Source organism: Cololabis saira, chromosome 16 (assembly GCF_033807715.1).
Source record: "Cololabis saira isolate AMF1-May2022 chromosome 16, fColSai1.1, whole genome shotgun sequence".
Lineage (NCBI taxonomy): Eukaryota > Metazoa > Chordata > Actinopteri > Beloniformes > Belonidae > Cololabis > Cololabis saira.
In genome coordinates this window covers 26,133,404-26,154,726 of record NC_084602.1, presented here as the reverse complement: position 1 = coordinate 26,154,726, position 21,323 = coordinate 26,133,404, and the positions used below count along the sequence as shown (strand labels likewise).

General features: G+C 41.6%; 1 protein-coding gene across 2 annotated transcripts in view; it reads right to left on the bottom strand.

Moving 5' to 3' along the window:
• Window positions 1-787: 787 nt before the first annotated feature.
• The window catches only part of akt1 (v-akt murine thymoma viral oncogene homolog 1), a 40,104-nt gene continuing 19,568 nt past the window's right edge, over window positions 788-21,323 (bottom strand). For both annotated transcript variants that reach the window (XM_061744369.1, XM_061744368.1), the window contains exons 3-14: window positions 15,496-15,624; window positions 13,827-13,938; window positions 13,386-13,512; window positions 12,769-12,900; window positions 12,185-12,250; window positions 11,537-11,605; window positions 11,274-11,399; window positions 8,922-9,050; window positions 5,745-5,959; window positions 4,828-4,915; window positions 4,518-4,620; window positions 788-2,707 (exon numbers count right to left, since the gene is read on the bottom strand). In XM_061744369.1, the coding sequence (XP_061600353.1) occupies window positions 2,628-2,707; window positions 4,518-4,620; window positions 4,828-4,915; window positions 5,745-5,959; window positions 8,922-9,050; window positions 11,274-11,399; window positions 11,537-11,605; window positions 12,185-12,250; window positions 12,769-12,900; window positions 13,386-13,512; window positions 13,827-13,938; window positions 15,496-15,624 (1,376 nt within the window). In that variant the 3' untranslated portion in view covers window positions 788-2,627. The remainder of the gene's footprint in view (window positions 2,708-4,517; window positions 4,621-4,827; window positions 4,916-5,744; window positions 5,960-8,921; window positions 9,051-11,273; window positions 11,400-11,536; window positions 11,606-12,184; window positions 12,251-12,768; window positions 12,901-13,385; window positions 13,513-13,826; window positions 13,939-15,495; window positions 15,625-21,323) is intronic.

The window sequence follows — 21,323 nt, the reverse complement described above, 5'->3', positions numbered from 1 at the left end:
AAAAATGGGACGAGCTCTGGCTAGCAAACATTTGATGAGTGACACGTCATCCAGGGGAGGCCATGGCAGAGTCACAACCTAGTGTCGTCCTCTGTTTGGCGCTCTCCCACTGAAGTCAGGGGTGTTTGCAATGGTTGTCAGGTGAGCGCCACACTGGGCCCAAACCTGGGTCTCAGTGTGTGATGCTGTTTTGCATTGCAGGTGGCTAAAAGACCAGACTGTAAGTTCTGGCTGTCAACATCTGCTCCAGAGACTGTACCATATGCCCTGGCCCCAGGGGGAGGATCTCTCTTTGTCTCAGAACAGCTGCAGAGCTCCAGACGTGGATCTGAGCAGCCTGGCAGAGGCAGAGAACACAGCCGAGGCCTGGTCAGAGCCGCTGACTGTTGGAACATTTGTCTCATGCACTTAGTCATGATTTATTTGCAGGGTGGGATCACAGCACGTTACAGATACAGACTAACTAAACTCCTGCTTTTCCTGATTTATTTTTCCCTACCATTTAGTAGAAGAGGATGTTTAACCCACTGATGTAGCTGCAACCTTAAGAAATTGCAAATCATCTGTTGTGGCTACAGTAAATGAAAAGACTTGGAAAAACATTTCTATTTTTAAAAATGCTAAATTGTCGACATTTTTAGTTCCATATGTTTTTCAACTAATACTAGTACTTTCTTTTTGTACTTGTTTTAGAAAGAAACTCCTCCAAGTAAAGGATCGAGTCCACACAGAGGTTGTTAAGACCTTTTATTTCATCAATTTGAAAGAAACAAGTAAAAACAGTGTACAAAGTTTATATTATTTGTTTACTAAAGCTGGTGTCCTCAGTCTCAGGAATACAAGAGGGGCGGGTACAAAAATGTTGAAATTAAAAAATATAAAATGAATTATTCCCTATTTTCAGAAGGCGACAGTAAAAGGGGAAGTGTGCATAGGAATAAGTAACAAAAAGACTCAAAAAGTGGAAAAAAAAGGTTTTCAAGCGATTGAAGAGAAAACAATACCATAATAAAAACCATTACATTCAATGATGTATGACACACTTTTGAAAAAATGATTATCTGTCATCTTAAAAATACTGAAGTGCTTTTGGAAACTCTGAAAGAAGAGTTTCACTTCCAAAGAGTCTGTTCAGCTTCAGCTGTCTTTTTATTTTATTTTTTTTAAAACGAAAAAAAAAGAGAAGAAAATCACTTAAACAAGAAAATCCTACTTTATTTGTATCGAAAAGGCTTGAATTTATATGATAAAAGAAGCTAATTTAGTCTTTACCAACCATAAAATGCAAATAGGGGTCCAAATACAATCATTTTGGGGCAGCAAAGTGCATATCATTGGCACAGTAAAACTTGTTTTAATTCATGCTGGTCTCATAAATAACTCAGAAGCTCATGAAGGGATACACGTCCCCTAAAGAAGCAAAATGAAGTTGACTGTCATTTCCCCTGAAGCCCAGTTTGTTTGCAAAGTATTCCTAAAGAAAACGTATCATGTAAAAGTGACCTCATTGAGGCAGCAGCATATGCACTGGGTGCAAAACACCCAATAGTGTACTGTACATGGAGGAAAAACCCAGAGAAAGAGAAAAGGATCTGAGGGGCCAGTACCATTTGACCCAGTCAGAGGGAAACCAGGAGGTGTCTGCAGCACAGCAACGAGATAAAAAGGCATCAGGATCTATAAGCACTTACTTCAGGGGGAGCTAGTGAAGCTATTTATTAGCTTGAACAGGAAACTGCGGGTCTCTCAGTGATGTGCAAACAGTTTAAAAAAAAAAGAAAAAAAAAAAGAAGGTGAATCCACTGCAGGCAAGCTTGTGCTCAAGTGATTACTCATGCTGCATCCTTTGCATGCCTGCCCTTCCTCACATCAGACTGTATTGCACAATTGATTTATCAGACCCATGATGGTGTGGCATGACAACACGACAAACTGACTCGTGTCAGTTTCACATCAAGGTAGTTGGAAAGTGGTAAAAAAAAAAAATTAAAATAATAATAAAACGTTCCAAAAGATGGCGTTTCAGTCTTAGGAGAATTAGCCATGTTTTACAACACATAAGTATGCTGGAAGATTAATTTTATTTGATACAATACATTCACTTATGAAGCCAAAAATGTCCAAAAGGACATAGGAAAACAAGGATTCATCACCCACTCAGAGAAAAAGCAACACACTCTCTGCTCACATGGTGTTTTTGGTCCACAGCATGCCTACGTTCTATTTGAAATGGTTGGTATTTGTGTATACGTACGATGTAAACGACCCTTTGCAGAATAAATTGATTCATAACAGTAGCCTAATTTGTGCAACTACTTCTCTCCCATTCATTATGGTGTATGGATGCCTGCTCAGTATACAACATAATAACCAGGAAATGTGGGGTAGTGTTATCTCCATGGTCAATCTTTAAAGGCCACACAGAACAAGCACATTTATCTCTTTTTCTTTTTTTTTTTTGCACTTCCTCCTTCCTATAAAAATACAACGTGCTGATTGCGACTGTTACATCCAATGACAGCTTCTGCAGGCAATACTGGGAGGACATGGCTGAAGCCCCGGCCTTCTGAGAGTGCAGTCGGGTGGAGAGAGGGGAGATGGTGGGACCAGAAGAATGTTTGAGTCGTTTAGGCTGTTCCACTGGCAGAGTAGGAGAACTGCGGAAAGTGGGGTCTTCGCTCGCTGTCAAAAGACTCCATACTGTCATCTAAAGATTCAGGGGGAAAAATAAAAAAATCCTTCAGTTAGTGGTGGATAATATGACGATACAAACCATGAAGCGACGAATGCTTGTCTGTGACTGCTGTTACGGCTGAATCTGCCATTTACACAGTCTGCGCATACTCAGCCGTTGTAGAATCAGAAAGACAGTTTTATATATCCATTATTATCATAAAGATTATATTAATAATCACCAATATTAAAACAAATAGACACCAGGGTATTTAAAACTATTTTACAGAACATACATTTCAAATATGAAAAAAAAAAAAAGAAAATGGGTTAAGAGGATTTAGGTCAAGGTATTTTTATTATCCCCAACGGGCAAACTGTTACACAGTGAGCAAATCCATAATGCTGAATCTCAGTGGGTCATTATTCAAAAGCAAAAATCTAAATAGTCCAATAAGACGCAAGTCTAAACACTGTCTGACTTTAAAAGGAGAAGAGTCAATGATTGACCTTGCTAAAGAGTCTGTCCAGTGTGTGAACTTCTGAAACCTTTTGCCCTCATGATATTAACAAAAAAAAGTGTTATTTGACTGAAAGCAACTAAGACTATATTGCCAAATGTCAGAGAAGGCCTTTTTCCTGCTTTTTGGAAAATGTTTGCAAATTTCTGCTTTTTCTTGAAAACGTGTGAGCCAAGTGCAAGTGTTTAAGGACTGACATTTTAAAAGTGCACGTTTCCCATTCTTGCTTCATGTAATAAGCTGCTCAACAGTTATGGACCAAACCTTTGTTTCACAACATGACGAATGTTTTGAGTAAGTCTGAACATCTGACATCTTAGAGCCAGTCTTTTATAATGCGTAGAGGGTAAAGTTGCATCGTCTTGTTTAAATAAAGGTTTGAACGGGAGAATAACCTCCAAAACCTGCATTGACAATAGTGCGGAGGATTTTTATTTTCTCTCTCAAATTTTACTACATGTATTCATATATTTTATTAAACGCGTTTAGATATTGTAACAGGATTGTGAATTTCTCAAAATAATTTGTTACAATAATATAATTAAGATCATTTTCCATATACAACTCAATGTTTGAACTGAATGTGCAATATAAACTATGTGAGGTACAATAATCTACTTTAATGGTGTTCTCCAAAAGAGGGCGCCCTTTACCAACTAACAGCTCAGCCTGTGATCAGCACAAAATCCTCCCCAAAAGGCAAATCCTGAGGGGAAACCTTCATGAATCACTGATCTGTTCAGTGCAAAGTTTCTCCAATGAGCCTGTCCTTTCACACGTAAACATAAAATAAAGCTGAAATGAAACTGTGACAATCATCTGAATGGTTTCACATGAAAAGACATTCTGAGAGGCCCCAATTAGCGAGCGTTTTTTTCTCGGAACAGAAATCAAACAGCCCTGAAGAGGAAAAGGTCAACTTTCATGTTGACTAAAGTTAAAAGAAAATGTATCAACCACGTCTGGTCGCATCTGATCGCAGTCGATTTCCAGATTGCTCAGAGTGCTCGACAGCCTCGTCGCATGAAACTACAACCTGACAAAAGCTGAACAATAATAAATAGTTTGATCATCTGAACTTGTCTTATACTTCAGATGAAAAAGTTGTATTAAGCGTGAGGCAGAGGTTGGTGACGTGAAGCTCAACTGGCTGAGCAGTGAGGAATGGAGGCTGCAAACTATCATCGCAGGAGTCCTGGGCTTGAGTCCAGACTTATGACCCTTTGATGCACGTCATACGCCCCTTTTAACCTCCCTCACTGACACCCTCAAAACCTTTGGGAAAAAAAAAAGTTACGTGTAAGTGAGTATATCTGACATTACCTTGTCCGGGAGGCGTGATAGTGATGGTTTGTCCAGTGAACTCCTCGTCAAAATATCGTGTGTCAGTCTCTGAGGTAACTTGGGGCTTAAATGGCGGGACCAGCTGTTGGAGAGGAGAGGAACAGTCAGTGGGGTAACAGTTGTTAGTCTGTTGAAGATGTATGTGGTTTCTAGAGGATACTGCTCCAAGTGATGGATCATTATTGATCTCTGGAGGAAATAACAGTTACAAGCCATATACATTTAAACTGTGTACAATGAGATGATGAAAGTGATATATATAGCAACAAAAACTATTTAGAAAACCAACCTTCTTCTCATAAACATCTTGCCATTCAATCCCAGCAAAGAACTTGTGCTGCATGATTTCCTTCGCATCATCAGGCCCTCCGCCTAACCTGGAAACATGAGCACGTAAAATCATGACAAAAAGGTCAAAACCTGATAGTTAAAAAACATTTTCCAAAAAACAAGCAAAAGCTGATGTACAGATTTACAGAGGTGTCAAGTAACAAAGTACAAATACTTTGTTACCTTACTTAAGTAGAAATTTTGGTTATCTATACTTCACTGGAGTCATTATTTTTCAGATGACTTTCTACTTTTACTCCTTACATTTTCACGCAATTATCTGTACTTTTTTCTCCTTACATTTTAAAAACAGCCTTGTTACTCTATTTCATTTGGGCCTTTAAAAAAAAACTATCCAGTTAAATTGCCCCATCCGGATAGAGTGAATTTGGTTGTGGTTGTGGCACAGATGTTCTTGTCCAGTTTTGTTCTTACATCCGTTCCCTCAGATTCCTGCAACTAAACTTGGATGTACATTCCAATAAAGGTTAGGATAAATGATAACATGCCTCTGAAGTTTGACTTTTTGCACCATTACAATACTTATAGGCAACTATTCATCATATCTTCTGCTCTCTGAAACACATGTTAATGCTCAATAGTACACATATATGGTTCTTTAATATGTTTGCATTATACTAAGATGCATTGATTTTCAATGGCTTTTGTCCTTAATGGCTTACATTACTTTTAATTTTATATTTTAAGTAGTTTTGAAACCAGTACTTTTATACTTTTACTTGAGTAAAAAACTTGAGTTGATACTTCAACAGGAGTATTTTTAAACTCTAGTAACTTCTACCTGAGTAATGAATGTGAATACTTTTGACACCTCTGCAGATTTACTACAAATGAGAAAGTAGCTGAGAATATCACCTTTGCATGGGTTCTTTCTTCAGAAGGCCAGAGAGCAGTGAGCGGGCCTCTGGGCCGAGAGTCCGAGGGAAGCGGATGTCTTCCATGAGGATGAGCTCAAAAAGCTTCTCGTGGTCCTGGTTGTAGAAAGGCAGTCTGCCGCACATCATCTCGTACATCACCACCCCGAGACCCCACCAGTCTACGGCACGGCCATAGTCGTTGTCTTCTAGGACCTTGGGAGTGGAGAGGTGTGGATAAAGGACTTTTAATCCACTTGTGGAGGCCTTCACTCATTCCAATTGCTTAATAAAAGGTATAGTGTGCTTTTTCTTTCATGATGTAAGCTTTTTGTTTTTTTTGTAAGATAAAATATTGAGGGGGGGTGCCACACTTTTGCAGCGGCAGGTTTTCATCCACCCAAGGCTGTGTTTGGACGTCACAAGCGTCCCCCAGCAAAATCACCTGCTTCCCCGGCTAGTCTGGGCTTTTGAGGCGACTGCTGCCAACACTGACTCGTATCTCGCATTAGACGCAAGGATAGAGTTTCCCCTGGAGCCTTGCATGTTTAATCACCACAGGGCCTATTACACTTACGCAAACACACATACAGAGCAACAAACTGCAAAGGTGTGCGTCATTTAAATAAGCAAATGTGTGGCTAGATACAGGCCAGGGTCTCACAAACGAACTCAAAACAGCCTGAGTCACAGAAAGAAAAAACATTTAATCTTAGTCTTTCCTTTAAACAACTTTTCTCACAACTTCTTAATGAGATGCACTCTTAAACCGTTGGGCTTTGTGAAAATTGTAACCTGTTGCATGACTAATGTGCTGCTGAGCTGTGCTGTTCCAAGGCCTCTGGGGACGTGTACTGGATTCTACCTCAGCGGGCAGATGTTGAAGGTGAAATCAAGACAAGGAGAACAGCATGTTCTCTTAAACCTTCAGCAGCATGATGCAAGATAATTCAGACCCAAGAATAGAAACGTAGGTAAAAAGATGAGGGTGGATAAATAGAATTAGATATGGACACAAAAGTGTACTGGCGGAGAGACGGGGGTCTTGGAAAACAGATGGACAGAGGTGCCTGTAAAAGGAGCAAAACCGGTGTGTGTGCGTGCATGCGTGCGGCGTGCATGCGTCCGCGGGCACTCGGCCTGGAGCTGCGGCGAGTGCTGAGCATCGAGGAGGAGTACTGGGAGGGTAGGGGGAGTAACGTGAAGCCAGCGCAAGGGTAGGATTACTGGGCCGTCTCTATTTCCAGCGCTGCTGTCGTGTGATTCACACCGTGCGACAGCTGGGCCCGCAGCTGCCCCATATATGTAGAAGAGCGCCACAGCTGTGAAGCTGCCAGGAGCGCAGGAGCCAAGCTCATCCCTCATATATGTAACCAGTACTGCCTGCCTGCCTGGGCCCCAGCCCCGAACTAATAGTGTTACACTTCCCCAAAGGAGCGGAGATAGGGGAGGAGAACGGGAGGAGGGAAAGGATAAAAGGCACACACACACACTTGCTGCTGCTTCGGAGCACCACTCTTTATACTCTACTTTTTCAGCTCATAAACTTTCGCACTGACAGCCATTAATCTTCAAAGCCGGCGGATCCAGATCCACGTCGGTGGCTGCATTTTCCTCTTTGTAGATGTTCCCCAACAGCCAATTCCCTCAGCTAATAATGGTTTACTTCCTGTAAGTGCTTAATAAAAGTGCCTAAGTGAATTTGCTCCAGCTCCTCCAGAGAGAAACTGGTCAGGCTGTTGCAGATGGACTCCGGCCTCCCTCCCTCTTTTTTCCTCCAGCAGCTCTGGGTGGAATATTCCCAGACGTTACAGCATTCCTGTTCAGCACACACAACAAGGTCATTGTTTACAACCTGTAACACTGCCTGGCCCGCACTCCAAAGAGACTCGGCAGCGACCCTGTTGCCATGCCAACACCCCCCTGATGTCTCCCCTCACTCCGCTGCTGAGGTTGGAGCTGTCATGTGGAGGAGCAGAGCGGGCACAAGGAGCTTGGGATGAACACGTGGAATGCCCTCAGGAATTTCTAGGTAAATGGTTTTATAAATATGAAAAATAAACAGCTTTTTTAAATATGTATAATCACTCAGATCCCCTCATACTGGTGATTAGAAGAACCTCAGTCTGTGGGGTCCCAAAAGACAGAGTGAAAAACCGCAGGCCGGTATGATCACACCGACCCTGAGTCGGCCCAGGTCAGGTGAGGCATCCAAGGCAGCAGCAGGGCCTGCGACTCCCCTGGTGCCTCACAACAGCTGTAGCCAGCGTGTTTTCTTTTTTCTTCCCTGTTCCAGTGGCGGAAGCTCACGTTTCCTGAAGTGCTGCCAGCCAATTACCCCTCCTCATCCCCCCGACCAGAAAATTCCAAATGCAGTCTAAAAACAACGATAGGGCAACTGTGTCAACATGGACACCCTTCTCCCGGAAAGCATTTTTACGACAACAGGCAACGAAAACCCACAAAAAACAGCCGTCCACTTAAGCGACACACTCACAATGAAATATCAGGTTTCACAGCCTGCTCCAAGACTTGTCATACCTGCACGCAACCGGGAGTAGCCACACCCCTCCCCTCACAGCAAACATGAGAGCAGGCTGCCCTGCCCTGCCCTGGGCACACGGCACACTCATTAACTTCAACTTCAGCCAGAGATTAGAAAGGCATTTTTTGGACAGCTGAACTTTAGTTTGAATGCTTCCCATCCATCGATGTCTGACAAAACATGCTGCATTCTTCTTTGGGATCTCGAGATGTCACGTTTGTCAGGGCGGGCATTCAGCATCGGGATCCATACTGCGGTTTTTGTTTACATAAGTAGTTCATGAATGCAGATTCTCAAAAAAGGAACGGGAGATTCACTGACGGGTTTGATGCGTTTTAAAGTTATGCGAGTCATTGTGTCGTGGGTTCTAACCCTCACTAGCCCTCAGGCCAACTGAGCACCGGCAGAGGAGTCTGGGAAGATAAAGAGCTCTTCACCAACAGAATAAAAATAATTGAACATAAGTGGAAACTTTTAATCCGTCCTGGCGACACGTTAACGGCCTGACACAAGATCCGTGTTATGTCTTCCTTCATTTTTGTCTCAGATTAAGTTTCACTTCAGAAAACTGGCTTTTCTACTAGTAATGCTGGCATTAATACATAAGAGAGAGTGAAGCACTTTTTTATTTACCTCGGGTGCAAGGTACTCCGGCGTCCCACAGAAAGTTTTCATGGTGGCGCCGTCTTTGATCCCCTCCTTACACAGGCCAAAATCTGTGATCTTTATGTGTCCGTCTTTGTCCAGCATGAGGTTTTCCAGCTGAGGAAGAAAACCAGAAGGAACACCATAAAATGACTCTTTTTCAAAGAAGAGATTTATATGTTCATCTTTTAGAAAGTGTTTTTAGTACACTTTCTTACAACTGTTTCAGGGTTTATACAGCAATCCTTATGTTAAATTTAATACCAATTTAATACCTTTTTCACTACCTTCAGATTTTTTTTTAAAAACTGTCACAACATTAAGTGTTAATCACGGACCTTTTAACATTAATACAGATTTTGAACTATAGAACACTATACAGAACAGATTTATAGACTCATTGATGTTGACCAGATGTTTCACATTTATTTCACTTTGTGAATGACAATAAAATAGACTGCTTAAAATGTAAAAGGTAAAAAATAATACCAATTTAAAAAAAAATAATACCTCTGACAGTGAATTTAACACTTTTAATGGCCTTAAATTTGGCAATTTTCATTTATCACTTTTTAATACTTTTTAAAACCCTGCGGAAACCCTGTGTTTATATACTGTACTTATAAGTGTTTTACACATCAGGAATAAAAATGTTCTGGTCTGAAGATAGTTGAATGTTTTGGCATTTTGATGTGATGCATCATATTTTCTTGTTTACCTGAGGTTATATTCAACTCATTTTAAAACCTGGTAAGACCAGGTGATTTTTCTTTTTAATTGCCAACATGTAAAACTTAAGGATTGAATAATGTTGTGTGTTTTTATCACAACTGGAAACACACAAAGATCTTAGTGTTTTTAAAAAGTAATGAACATTCTTCTACATAATTAGCACTTTTACAAGTGGCAGTGAAGTGATTCATCCTATCATTCTACAGCTGATAGTTGACTTATTATTTATTTTGATTAATTTTTGTTGTTTGCTGTATATTATTTATATAATTACTCCTCCTCTCATGTTAATCATTTATGTTAAGCTTTACCATTTTTCATATCAATGACACTGACTATTTACTACTGGCCATGTGGTTAATGTGAGGTCCATAAGTGGGTGGGATGGAAGGGAGTTTAATGAGGGAATAATAGGGTCTTGGGATTAAGGGTTTGTTGTAAAAAACAAGAAAAGAAAATGGATACTGATTGCATTATTGTCACTGAACATTGTTGCCTGGATTCAATAAAATAAAAAATCAATAAAAAATATATATATATATATATATATATATATATATATATATATATATATATATATATATTTAAAAAAAAAAAGTAATGAACAACAAGCTCAGTGTTTTTAACATGTTTAATCAAATACGGAGTAAATCGTACATTTTTATTGTATTTTTTTTTTAAATGTACTCTGTTTTTAAGCACAAATTGACAATGCATCTGCATAGACGAAAATTAACTTGGTGACAATGTGTAAATGTAAATTGAGCCACAGGCCAAAAGGATGCGTATCAAGCAACTCAATGACTCAATGTTGGATGTTTTCCACCTCCTTGCCGACCCCCTCCAGCCCTCAGTTAAAGTCACCTGACAGCTGTAGCTCACACGTGGCCAGCAGTGCCCGGCCAGAGTCAGCACATCCTCAAATCCTGCTACCCCGGCATTTTCAGGAGAACCCTAGCAGGCTGTGAGCCTGTCTTGTAAGCCTGGGGGATAGAGAGCGAGGGAAGGAGGGGAGGGAGGGAGAGTGTGCTGTGCTGACCTGGCTGGTATAGTTTTATCAGCAGGAAGTAGTATGGCTACAGAAGCCCACTGCAGCACTGATAACCCTCCTAAACCCCATCAATCGTTAGCATCCATGGCTGATGTCATCGTTACCAAATGAGTCTTCTGAATACAGAACCAGAAATAGCTGAAAGTTTGACACATCTTCACTGTGGGATTTTTTTTTATGGGGGGGCTCTGTTAAATAAAAACTACTTTACTGCAGTGTTGATATATCATGACATCTGCATCATGAACAAAGTGCAAAGATATCACCCACTAAGAAGTGAATGCGAGCTATAACCAGAGGCGGTGACGATCCGTTTAAAGAGCACACTGGTGGTTATTTCTGTCCCGCTGCAGTAATGCATGGACCAGGCTTGCATCCAGCTGCAGTGAGGTCTGGAGGCTGATCTGGGGGAGGCAGATCAATAAGGCCTGACCACTGCCACTGCTCTGGATGGAAATAGACACTATTTATATCCAGGCCGACAAGGGAGGACTGAAGGGAAGGAGAAGGAGAGAAGCCAGGTTGGGTAAAAGGTGAATGTGCATTTCTTTACATACCTTTAAATCTCGATAAACAACATTTCTCTCAGCATGCAGGTAGTCCAGTGCCGACACTATCTCTGCACCGTAAAACCGAGCCCTCTCCTCGGAGAAAACACGGTCTCTTGACAGATGGAAGAAAAGCTGAAGAGAGGGAGAGGGAGATGGTCAGCCAGGGGAGAAAATTAAATGAACTCCTGCCAGTGATGTTAGAAAAATATTTTGATAGTGATTTATTAAGATCTACAGGTGCACATTTACTGATTGTCAAAGGGCTTTACCTCACCACCGTTTGCATACTCCATAACAAAGCACAGACGGTCATGTGTCTGGAAGGAGTATTTCAGTCCCTGCAGACAAAAAAAAAAAAGAAAAGAGGCTTAAGGGCAGAACTTGAATGTTTTCAACTAAATTAAGAGGAAGTTGCCTTAAAACAGCTGTTAAGACGAGACACCAACATACATTATAGCAGCTTTGCACCCGTAGCTGCCTTCTCAAACAAACTTCCAAAGGAAGAAAGAAAATATGTCACAAAAATAGAGCTTAGAGGTGTTGAGACGTTTCAACAACTGTTGTCTAGCTGACTTTAGCTGCAATGTTGTTTTTTCTTTTTAAATAAGCACGTTTGTCTCCACCTGCCAGTCAGACCAAAATCTTTAGAGCAGCTATTCATGACATCCCACCTCAGAGAACAAAAAAAAACCCTCAAAAAACGAATGCTTAAATTTAAAAAAACAATGGCCGGTGTTACTATCAAAAGGCCCCACTCAGCTGCAGCCTTTGAAAGTGCAGCACTTTTAACACTCTTGGGGGAAACTGCCCCCTTTTTCTAATGGATGGCGGCGGGTTAGAGTGAAGAGGTTCCTTAGGATTTGAGTTTAAAGAAAGAAAAAAAAGGTTTGGTTTCGGGATATACAGAGGCTCCTTACAGTCAAGAATGGATGCTTTGAATTTTGCAGGACTCTGTTCTCTGTGAGTGTGTGCGCCACTTCATCCTGGAGAAAAGAGGAAGAAAAAGTGTTTATCCAACTCATACAACAGGGTTTATACAGCAATCCTTATGTTAAATTTAATACCAATTTAATACCTTTTTCACTACCTTCAGATTTTTTTTAAAAACGGTCACAACATTAAGTGTTAATCACGGACCTTTTAACATTAATACAGATTTTGACCTATAGAACACTATACAGAACAGATTTATAGACTCATTGATGTTGACCAGATGTTTCACATTTATTTCACTTTGTGAATGACAATAAAATAGACTGCTTTAATGTAAAAGGTAAAAAATAATACCAATTAAAAAAAAAATAATACCTCTGACAGTGAATTTAACACTTTTAATGGCCTTAAATTTGGCAATTTTCATTTATCACTTTTTAATACTTTTTAAAACCCCGCGGAAACACTGTACAATAGCCAACTATTTAGGTATCAGTCATTGCACCAGCGCGTTCCTAAACCACATCGCGTTTAACCCCCTTCCACTTGCTCATTGGCAACTACTCACTTTTGCTACGATCACCTCCTTCTTTAGGATCTTCATGGCATAGTAGCGTCCTGTGGCCTTCTCCTTTACCAGGATAACTTTGCCAAAAGTGCCTTTTCCCAGGAGTTTGAGGTATTCAAAGTCGTGCATAGTCTAGAAGGCCAGAGCAGAGAAAGTGGCATCTGGTTACACACGGGACCATTCACAAACTCAAGTTCCAACGAGCCAGGACACACAATCCCACTGACAACAACGCTTAAGGCATTTTAGGCACCATTTTACCCACATAACTTCCACTCTCCTAATGGTTTGGCCTATATGTGGTTGTTTCTCAGTTAACCCCTGACCCCCCCAACAAGAATGCTGAAAATGGTCGTGCAGTGGACATCCAATCCTGGCCTTGGACCTTTATGGCGTGACACATGTGGGGGGTTGTGGACGTGCTAAGCCACCCATGACTGATGTTTCATAACGAAGGCGGAAAATGAGATCAGTACAACATGAAGTAGGTTGGAGGGCGGGAGCTATGGTTACATTGGAAAATGTGGAAGACTAAAAGGTGACATGACAAGTAATTCACACCTAAAATGAAAGTAATATTATCTAAATGATGCAGAACAGCGTAAATGTGTCAGTACCACTTTGAGTCTGGGTTTGGTCAGGTAGACCTCCATGTCCATGGGGTCTGGAGAGGAGTCCATCATCTCTTCCTCCTGTTTCTGGAGGCCTTCAGCAACTGCCTGGATGGCTTTGGTCCATTCTTCCCTGCAAGGAAACAGAGGTGGTAAAAACAGATTAGATCAGGCTACTTAACACCATGCAAACCTCGCAGCTCAGTCAAGTCTTCTAATCAACCTGAGGGCAATTTCAGTGCGAGTGTGAACTCTGCCAAAGCCAGCGGAGCTTGTGCAGGTGTATTACAATGATCTACTGTGGAAATGTGAGTATGCTCCTACATGTTGGGGAAAACTGAGTCTAAGATTGGTCGACCGTGTTACGACAGAAGCAAAATGTTCACATGTAAATGATTTGCATTTTACTGCTCTGTGAGAAGAGAAATGCGTGTGCTTGTCGCTCGCCTCTCTTCGGGGGTCTCGACGTGGAAGGTGCGCTCGATGACAGTGGTCCACTGCAGGCAGCGGATGATAAATGTGTTGGGCCTGGGCCGCTCCGTCTTCATCAGCTGGCACTCTGACCACAGCCAAGCAGAATGAGGAGGGAGACGAAGAGAAGGGCCAGTGTGTAGGGGAGCGGAGGGGAGAGAGAGATCCACAGTTATAGCCATTTATCTTTATTGCCACCCTAACAGACACCGTCGGCCAATTTGTGGAAGAACAGGTGCACGTTGGAGGAAGAAAACAACCCTAATCCTAAATTTGTAAGCCTTTTAAAAATATAACATTTGGTAATACAGGTTTTCATATTAGTTTCTCTGTCTGATAAAGACAGAGAAACTAATAAATACAAAGAATCAATGAATGAATCCAATTTAAATGCAGTCCACAATGCAGCTCCGTAGTCGGGTTTTTTACTCTCTTACAGCAATTTTTTTAATGCATTTGTTTAATTTTAAAATTCCCCTTACCCTACACAGTGAAAACCCTTTACGTTTTTTGTTTCCATAGCCTAAATTGAATTATTGTTGATATCTTATTCCAATTGTCACAACAACCTAAAAAAACAAAATCCTTAAAGATATTTAAAAAAAAACAACAACAAAAAAACAAACCCCAAAAAACACAGACCTAAATATTCCAGACCAGAATTTATTATTACAATCAAATTCACTTCCTTATTTCATTCCATTTTGTTCACTTTTCCGACTTTGGGAGCAAATAAATCACATATAAGCAGTTTTTTCCCCCCGTTCATATTAACATCTGTTCCCAAACGAAACATGTCAGCAAATATGTCAGGATGTGACACAAAAATGGCCTCTGTCTGATAGATGGAGGGCTGGGAGTAGACCACCACTGAGATCCAACATGGCTCCATCAGGGTAAATATGTAATCCAGCTGCAGCCGCCCTGTCAGCAGCGACGCACCATGTGTCCTCTGCAGCGGGGTCGCAGTGGTGACAATAACCAAAACCGTCGCTGATGAAGACGAGAGCCGCAGAGCGGAGCCCGGATAAATACTCGAAATCAAGCGGCTAATGGCTCCGATAACTCAAGAGCGCCGGGGAGGAAACATTTTGTTAAACAAACAGTATGCTGTCTAATTGCTGTGCTTCGTCATCTGCACTGCTCATCGTAGCAACTTTCTCTGATGTGAAGATGGAGTGGTGGAGCTGGTTTGAGCATTTTTTTAATTTTGTAGCTGTTGTTATTTTCTGTCAAACTTTGAAAACAGAGACTGTGAAAGGCGCAAACAGAGGAGGAGGATAACATCTGATGTATTGATGTCAGGATCCAGACATCTCCAGCAGCATCTATGTTCAACTAGGGGAGTTATCGTTCTTTTTTTTTTTTTTTCTAACAATGCTCTGATACTGAGATAATCTCACAGCCAATTTGTAGATGTTACTACTTAAAAAAAAACAAACAAACACATAAGCTCCTGATCAAGATTTGTTTACCATCTTAAACCATCTTTAAAAAGGGAGAAATGCGTTAACAAAAAAAAAAAAAAAAAACGAAATCGAAACAATACAAGTAAAAACAAGAAAAGCAACACACTTGAGGGTAAGACAAGCTGCCAAGGAACAGAGGGAAAAAATGTGGCGGTTTCTCTGAAGCAGATACTCACGTGCTACAGAGAAGTTATTTAAGGGGGTTTCCAGCTGGTCAACATCTTGTGGTCGCTCTTTGTAGCCAATGAATGTACCATCACTCTTCAGGAGAAAATACCTCGGCCTCCAGGTCTTGATGTATTCTCCTGATATGAGAAAGACATTGAAAAGGTTTGTTGAGTTTAAAAAAAAGAAGATTAAACTCGTGACATAATGACAACAGATTTCACAGGGATCAGTGCTCACAAGTTTAATGAGTTTAATGAGCTTTTACATGTTAATACATTGTTTACTTTTATGAATGATTACTGTTTTTTTTTTTTTTTTAAATCTCCAGCTGTGCAGCACCATTTCTACTTGGTATGCTTGTCACCAGCACTCCCTAAAATGACCATCTTGTCACTGTCTTTTTTAAAGTGTAGGTCAGCCGCAGGACAAATGATGGTTTTATTAGGAGTCGGGGCTCATTTGCCCACCGAGCGTGCCATATTTTAGGTATGAATTTGCAATGTAGATATGCAGGAATCATCCAAACTTTTCTGAAAGCCTTATCCGACACTTGAAATTGAGGAAATCAATGTGGACATAAAGCTTCTTTACGTTTAATATTTATGTGCACTTGATCATAGCTGCACTGAAGGGACTAATGCTGAAGCTATTAAGCCTTTTTATTTATGTGCACACAAGTACTCTTTATGTAAAAATGTTCAATCTTTAGTATCCTGTCTGCCAAGGACTAACTTTGACTTTCATATTAAACTTCCCACAATGCACATGTTCTAGACAGCAGTTGCAACTTCAAGCCATGCGTGTCCATCCCTTTCACCTAGACTTGCATCACACAAATGAATCCCTCTCAAAAAACGGCACACGAAATCCAATTTATTCCGGCGATGCTTCAGGAACTGTAGCGCCAGATGTTGTGCAGACGGGAAAAAGCGTTTAGGAAAAAAAAAAAAAAAACCTAGCTTATATTCCATAACAAGGCGATGGCATACGGTGGTGTGGAACTTGAATATTTATACAGGAAAACTGTAATTTATTTTTAATTACGGAGCCACATATTAACCCCCTGTAGAGCAGCACCAAGCTGTCCTTAATTGCCCCATTTCCTCGAACACAGAAGTGCAGTGTGTGAGAACGATGATGCGCGTGTACGGAGATGCAGAAGATCTGTCAATATGAGCTTCTGTTGCCCTCTCTCAAACACACTTCTGATTGATGAAACTAGTATCAGATCAGACATCAGAGAGCAAACAGCAGCCACTGCTGGCTGCCGTTTCCCTCCGTTTAAAGTGTGTCCATATAAAAACAGATAAAAGAAATGACATGCATTTGTTACCCTGGCTGAATGTCAGTTTTCAAGATCTTGTATTAGACACCTGAAGATTTCCACTGCTGCTTCTTTTCTTATGTTGGTTTAAAAAAAAAAAAAAAAAAGATACGGACTACCGTAATTTTCCTCAATAACACATTGCAATAAATAGCACATTTACAACTACAATCTTCACCAAATCGGCTTGCACATCAGTCATTTTCAAGTGAACGCCATCTCCAAACAATCCACATGTATTCAGTTATTTATCATAAAATCGTCCGAACAACAATGCCGCTTGGATATATGGTTAGTATTTAAAATAAAAACAATCAAAATAATGAAAAGCAGACACACTGCTTTTTAAGAATACATATGCAGCTGGAAAAGTCTACTCAGCTCACACAGGATGCCTGAATCTTTGGCCAGATTGTCTCCCGAGCCCTTCGTACCGAGCCTCGTTTTCCTCAGCAGGGCCCCAGCTGGTGTCTCGCTCTGTGGTCAGATTCTGGATGACCCATATTCTCCTGCTATAGTCCATGCCAGCTAACACTGAGGACAGTATGTGCACAATGCAGAGACGGCATAATGAGACCCCTACTTGACAACCTGACATGAGACGAGGGCTTGGCGTACACGTTTTCTCCCCAGCGCAGATAAAAAGTTCCAGCTTTGAGGTTCTTTCGGTTTGGAATGCAGCAAATCACTTCCAGACTAAGGGATGGTCCAACGTGCATTACAACATTAACATCTTGACGGGCAGAGGCAGCCGTTTGAGTATGACTGTATGTGCTTGTGTGTAAACACTATTGTGTGTGTGTGTGTGTGTGTACACTGCCTTGTTGTATGCAATAGAAGGCATGCGTGTAACAGATTACATCAACATGCGCCGTGGAAGGTTAAGCGCTGTTCCTGCCAGCTTCACTGACGCATAGTACCCACCAGAGAGGCAGCATGGGTGGCAAAGTGTGACGCAGCAGCTCAAGGCTTGGCATGTGCTGCATTCGGAGACATTCTGCCCCACTGAGCTGGCCTTGATCACATGGACGTCAGGCAGATGACAATGCCACTCAAGCATTCGGAGTGATTCAAGGCCACCAAAAGTTGTCACTACCCTGAATTGTGACATCAAGAGACACGGCCATTGACGGTCACTGGGGGGAGGTCACGCCAAGCAGGTGAAAATGTAAACAATCTTATGAATGTGACACTCAAGCTCTGACCTCTACTAGATTAATGGAAGTCCAACTATCGCACAAAACTCCCACAGGAAGTGGAAATGCAGAGGAGTGTCACAGCGAAGACAGCAGCACCGCAGGACAAAGCAACTTCTTCATCTGTGACCACAAACCTAGTCACATGACCACAGTGGAAGCAGTCGTATCCGGTTGTCTGTGCACGTCTCCGCCACTGTGCAGCGCAACCCCCACCCCCATCTCCCCCCTCAGTGTACGCTGAGAGCATCAACACAAAAATGACCCTTGTCAGCTTCCTATTTACACTCATTTCCCCTTCTACTTTTATTCAGCTGTACTTCCACATAGTGGATTTCATAAAGCACCGGCATGATGACAAAACTGGCAGCTGGGCTTCTTTTTTTTTTCCTTCTTCCTTTAATCTTCTACCAGCTAACAAAAACAAAGCAAAAACGAGAGACTGTGGTGTCAGACTTAGGCCCAGTCCCAATACTCCCACTACCCCTACTTTTCAGCCCTAACCCTAAATTTTGCACGTTCCCATGAGGGTAGTGGTGTCCCAATTCCTCTTTTCATCTAGGGGGACTGGGGAAAACGAGGGCTAGTGAGTATCAATCTAGCCCTACAGAGCTAGGGTTTTCAGATGCACATTAGATGAGCTAGGGCCAGAAAAATTTCCCAGAATGTTTTACGCCATCATTTGCAGACTGAATAAAAAATAAAAAAACATGGCGGACATTTCTTATCTTTTAGTGAATAAAATCAATATTTTTTTGTTAGTTTCTGCATAAAAATGCGTTTTGATTACATTTCTAGCGAGAAATATATATTTTACTTTCATAATATTCACTCAGTGGATGTACATAATCACCTGTTTGCCCGTTGTTGCAAAGATCACGCCGAAATAAAGGCTAATTTATGGTTCCACGTTACACCAACGCAGAGCCTACGGCGTAGCTTACGCGGCGACACGCGCTGTACGCCGTAGGCTCTGCGTCGATTTAACAGGAACCATAAATCAGCTCCCAAGCCGGCAGGCCGTTCTCATCCCGAAAACATCGGATCAAATTTCTTAACCGGCGTTATTTGGATAAACTGAGCCCAGGTTGGGGATCTTAACAGTTACTTTTACGCCTGAAAAAATATTAAAACTTAAAGTGGCATATTTACAGCGCTACAGCGGAAATTAAAACTTGCTTTTAGCTGTCGGCTTCCTGATATGGTGTGACGTATGTGCAAACGTAACTACGCAGTCGCTTACGTACCCGAACGTAAACCACGCAGTGACGTAGCAAGCAAAATGTAGGGGTAGTGCTGAAAAGTAGGGGTAGGGGGAGTATTGGGACAGGGCCCTGGGAAGATTACAAGGACCCTAAAATTTGTGGCTTGATTTTTAGGGGTAGTGGTAGTGAGTGAGGGCTAGTGGTAGAAAGTTACACTCAGTTGATAAATTATTAGTTCAACAAATGAAAACAAATGTAAGAAAAAAAGAAAAAAAGTCCCACATGGGGAGCAACTGTGAAATCATTTTGGAGGGTTTAGTTTGTGAAGCTGGGGTTAAAGATGGGTCTGTTATTTAGCCAAACAAAACTGACTGAAATGGAGTGGTCAAAATTATATAAACAAACGGCGGCGAAATCCAGCAGAAACAGCAGTCTCCAAAATGAAGACGAGGTTGAACCAGCGGCTCTCTAAACCAGAGAGAAACCTGATCAGAACCTTCACAAAGCCGGTGTGTTTCTTGTAGGAATATTGTGCTTGACAATTCAGCGTTTCACTGGAAACGGTGGAAGAGTGTGATTAAAGTAAAAGTAAAATTAAGTACAATTTCTGACAGCAGCTTTAAATTTCTACCCAACTTTATTTCAGTCATTTGCACACCCCAAATACATCCTGTATGCAGCGAGACACGGCACAGACAGCTGACAAAAAGGACAATAGGCCTCATAACAACACAGGAGAGCCTTCTGCTTTTAAGTCAGTTCATCATCAGAGTTCCAGTAAACTAAACACTATTTGATGTCAACATGTTCTCCAAAACAGGAAAGTGGCCGACAGACGGACTGACCACAACCCAGATATGAAAACCTGCATCAAGTGTGCGATCAGAATAACACACACACACACACACACACACACACACACACACACACACACACACACACACACACACACACACACACACACACACACACACACACACACACACCCGCATAACACTTTACATTATGTGCATCGCAGGAATCAAAGCTTCTCTAGTGAAAGAGTGACACCAGACATGTGGCTGAACTCAACTGAAATAGGGGAAAGACAGAAGTAGCCTATAAATAAAACTGAAAGGACACACATTGAGGAATGAGAGAACTGGAGGGGATGAGAAAGCTACCCAGTGTGCAAAGAGTTGTGCTGAATGGAGTGCTAGTGAGACAGATCACTACATATGTTCACCACATATGTAGGACTGCAAGTGTGTGTGGGGAGGGTGGGGGGGCTTAAGTGGAGTGTGTATGAGCCATGCGCACTGTGTGTATGCGTGTGCATGGGAGGAGCTGTCAGGGCCTGATAGAGTGTCTTTACATGACAAGCAGCTGCTGAGGGCTGGGATGCGCGCTGGGTAAAGTGGAAAATAATGAACAGAGAACTGCTGCCAAACACAACAGAATTCATCTTTATTTGCCAACTGCTGCATGGCCCTGTGTGTGGACAGCTCCAGCATGCAACTGCCACACCCTCTTTACCCCAACACAAAACACTCGCATAACAAGATGAAGTGGGGGGAGAACAGGTTTGGCCACAGCTGGAGCAGGTGGAGGACTGTCCTTTTGGTTGTGTACAGTCATGGTGGGGGGGGGGCACGTATTCAAAACTCTGAAGGAGTTAATTTAACAACACCGCCCCCTTAAATGTCCTCAGGTTAGGACCATAAATTTAAATGAACAATAGATCACACATAAAACCCTGTTATTATTTAGCAATAACTAAGTTAAATTGGAGAAGCCACCAGTGGAAAAGGGTCCAGTACAGTAAACACTATGAAACCCTGTAATTACCTTTAGGCTATACCCACACGAACACACACACCATTTCAAAAACATATTTCGTAAAGACGGAGATGCGTCAGTAAATGTGTGCGTCACATGAATGTACTAAACAGGCCTGAAAACGCTGTAAAATATACGTAACGCCTGTAAGTGGCGCTGTGATGGTACGACTGAAACAAGCGAAAAAATGTGGCAAAACATTGGGAATGCACATTTGCGCAGAAATCTGTAATCACAGAATATGGCGGCAAGTACGAGTGACGTGTATGACACAAGACTTTCAGAAAAGTGGC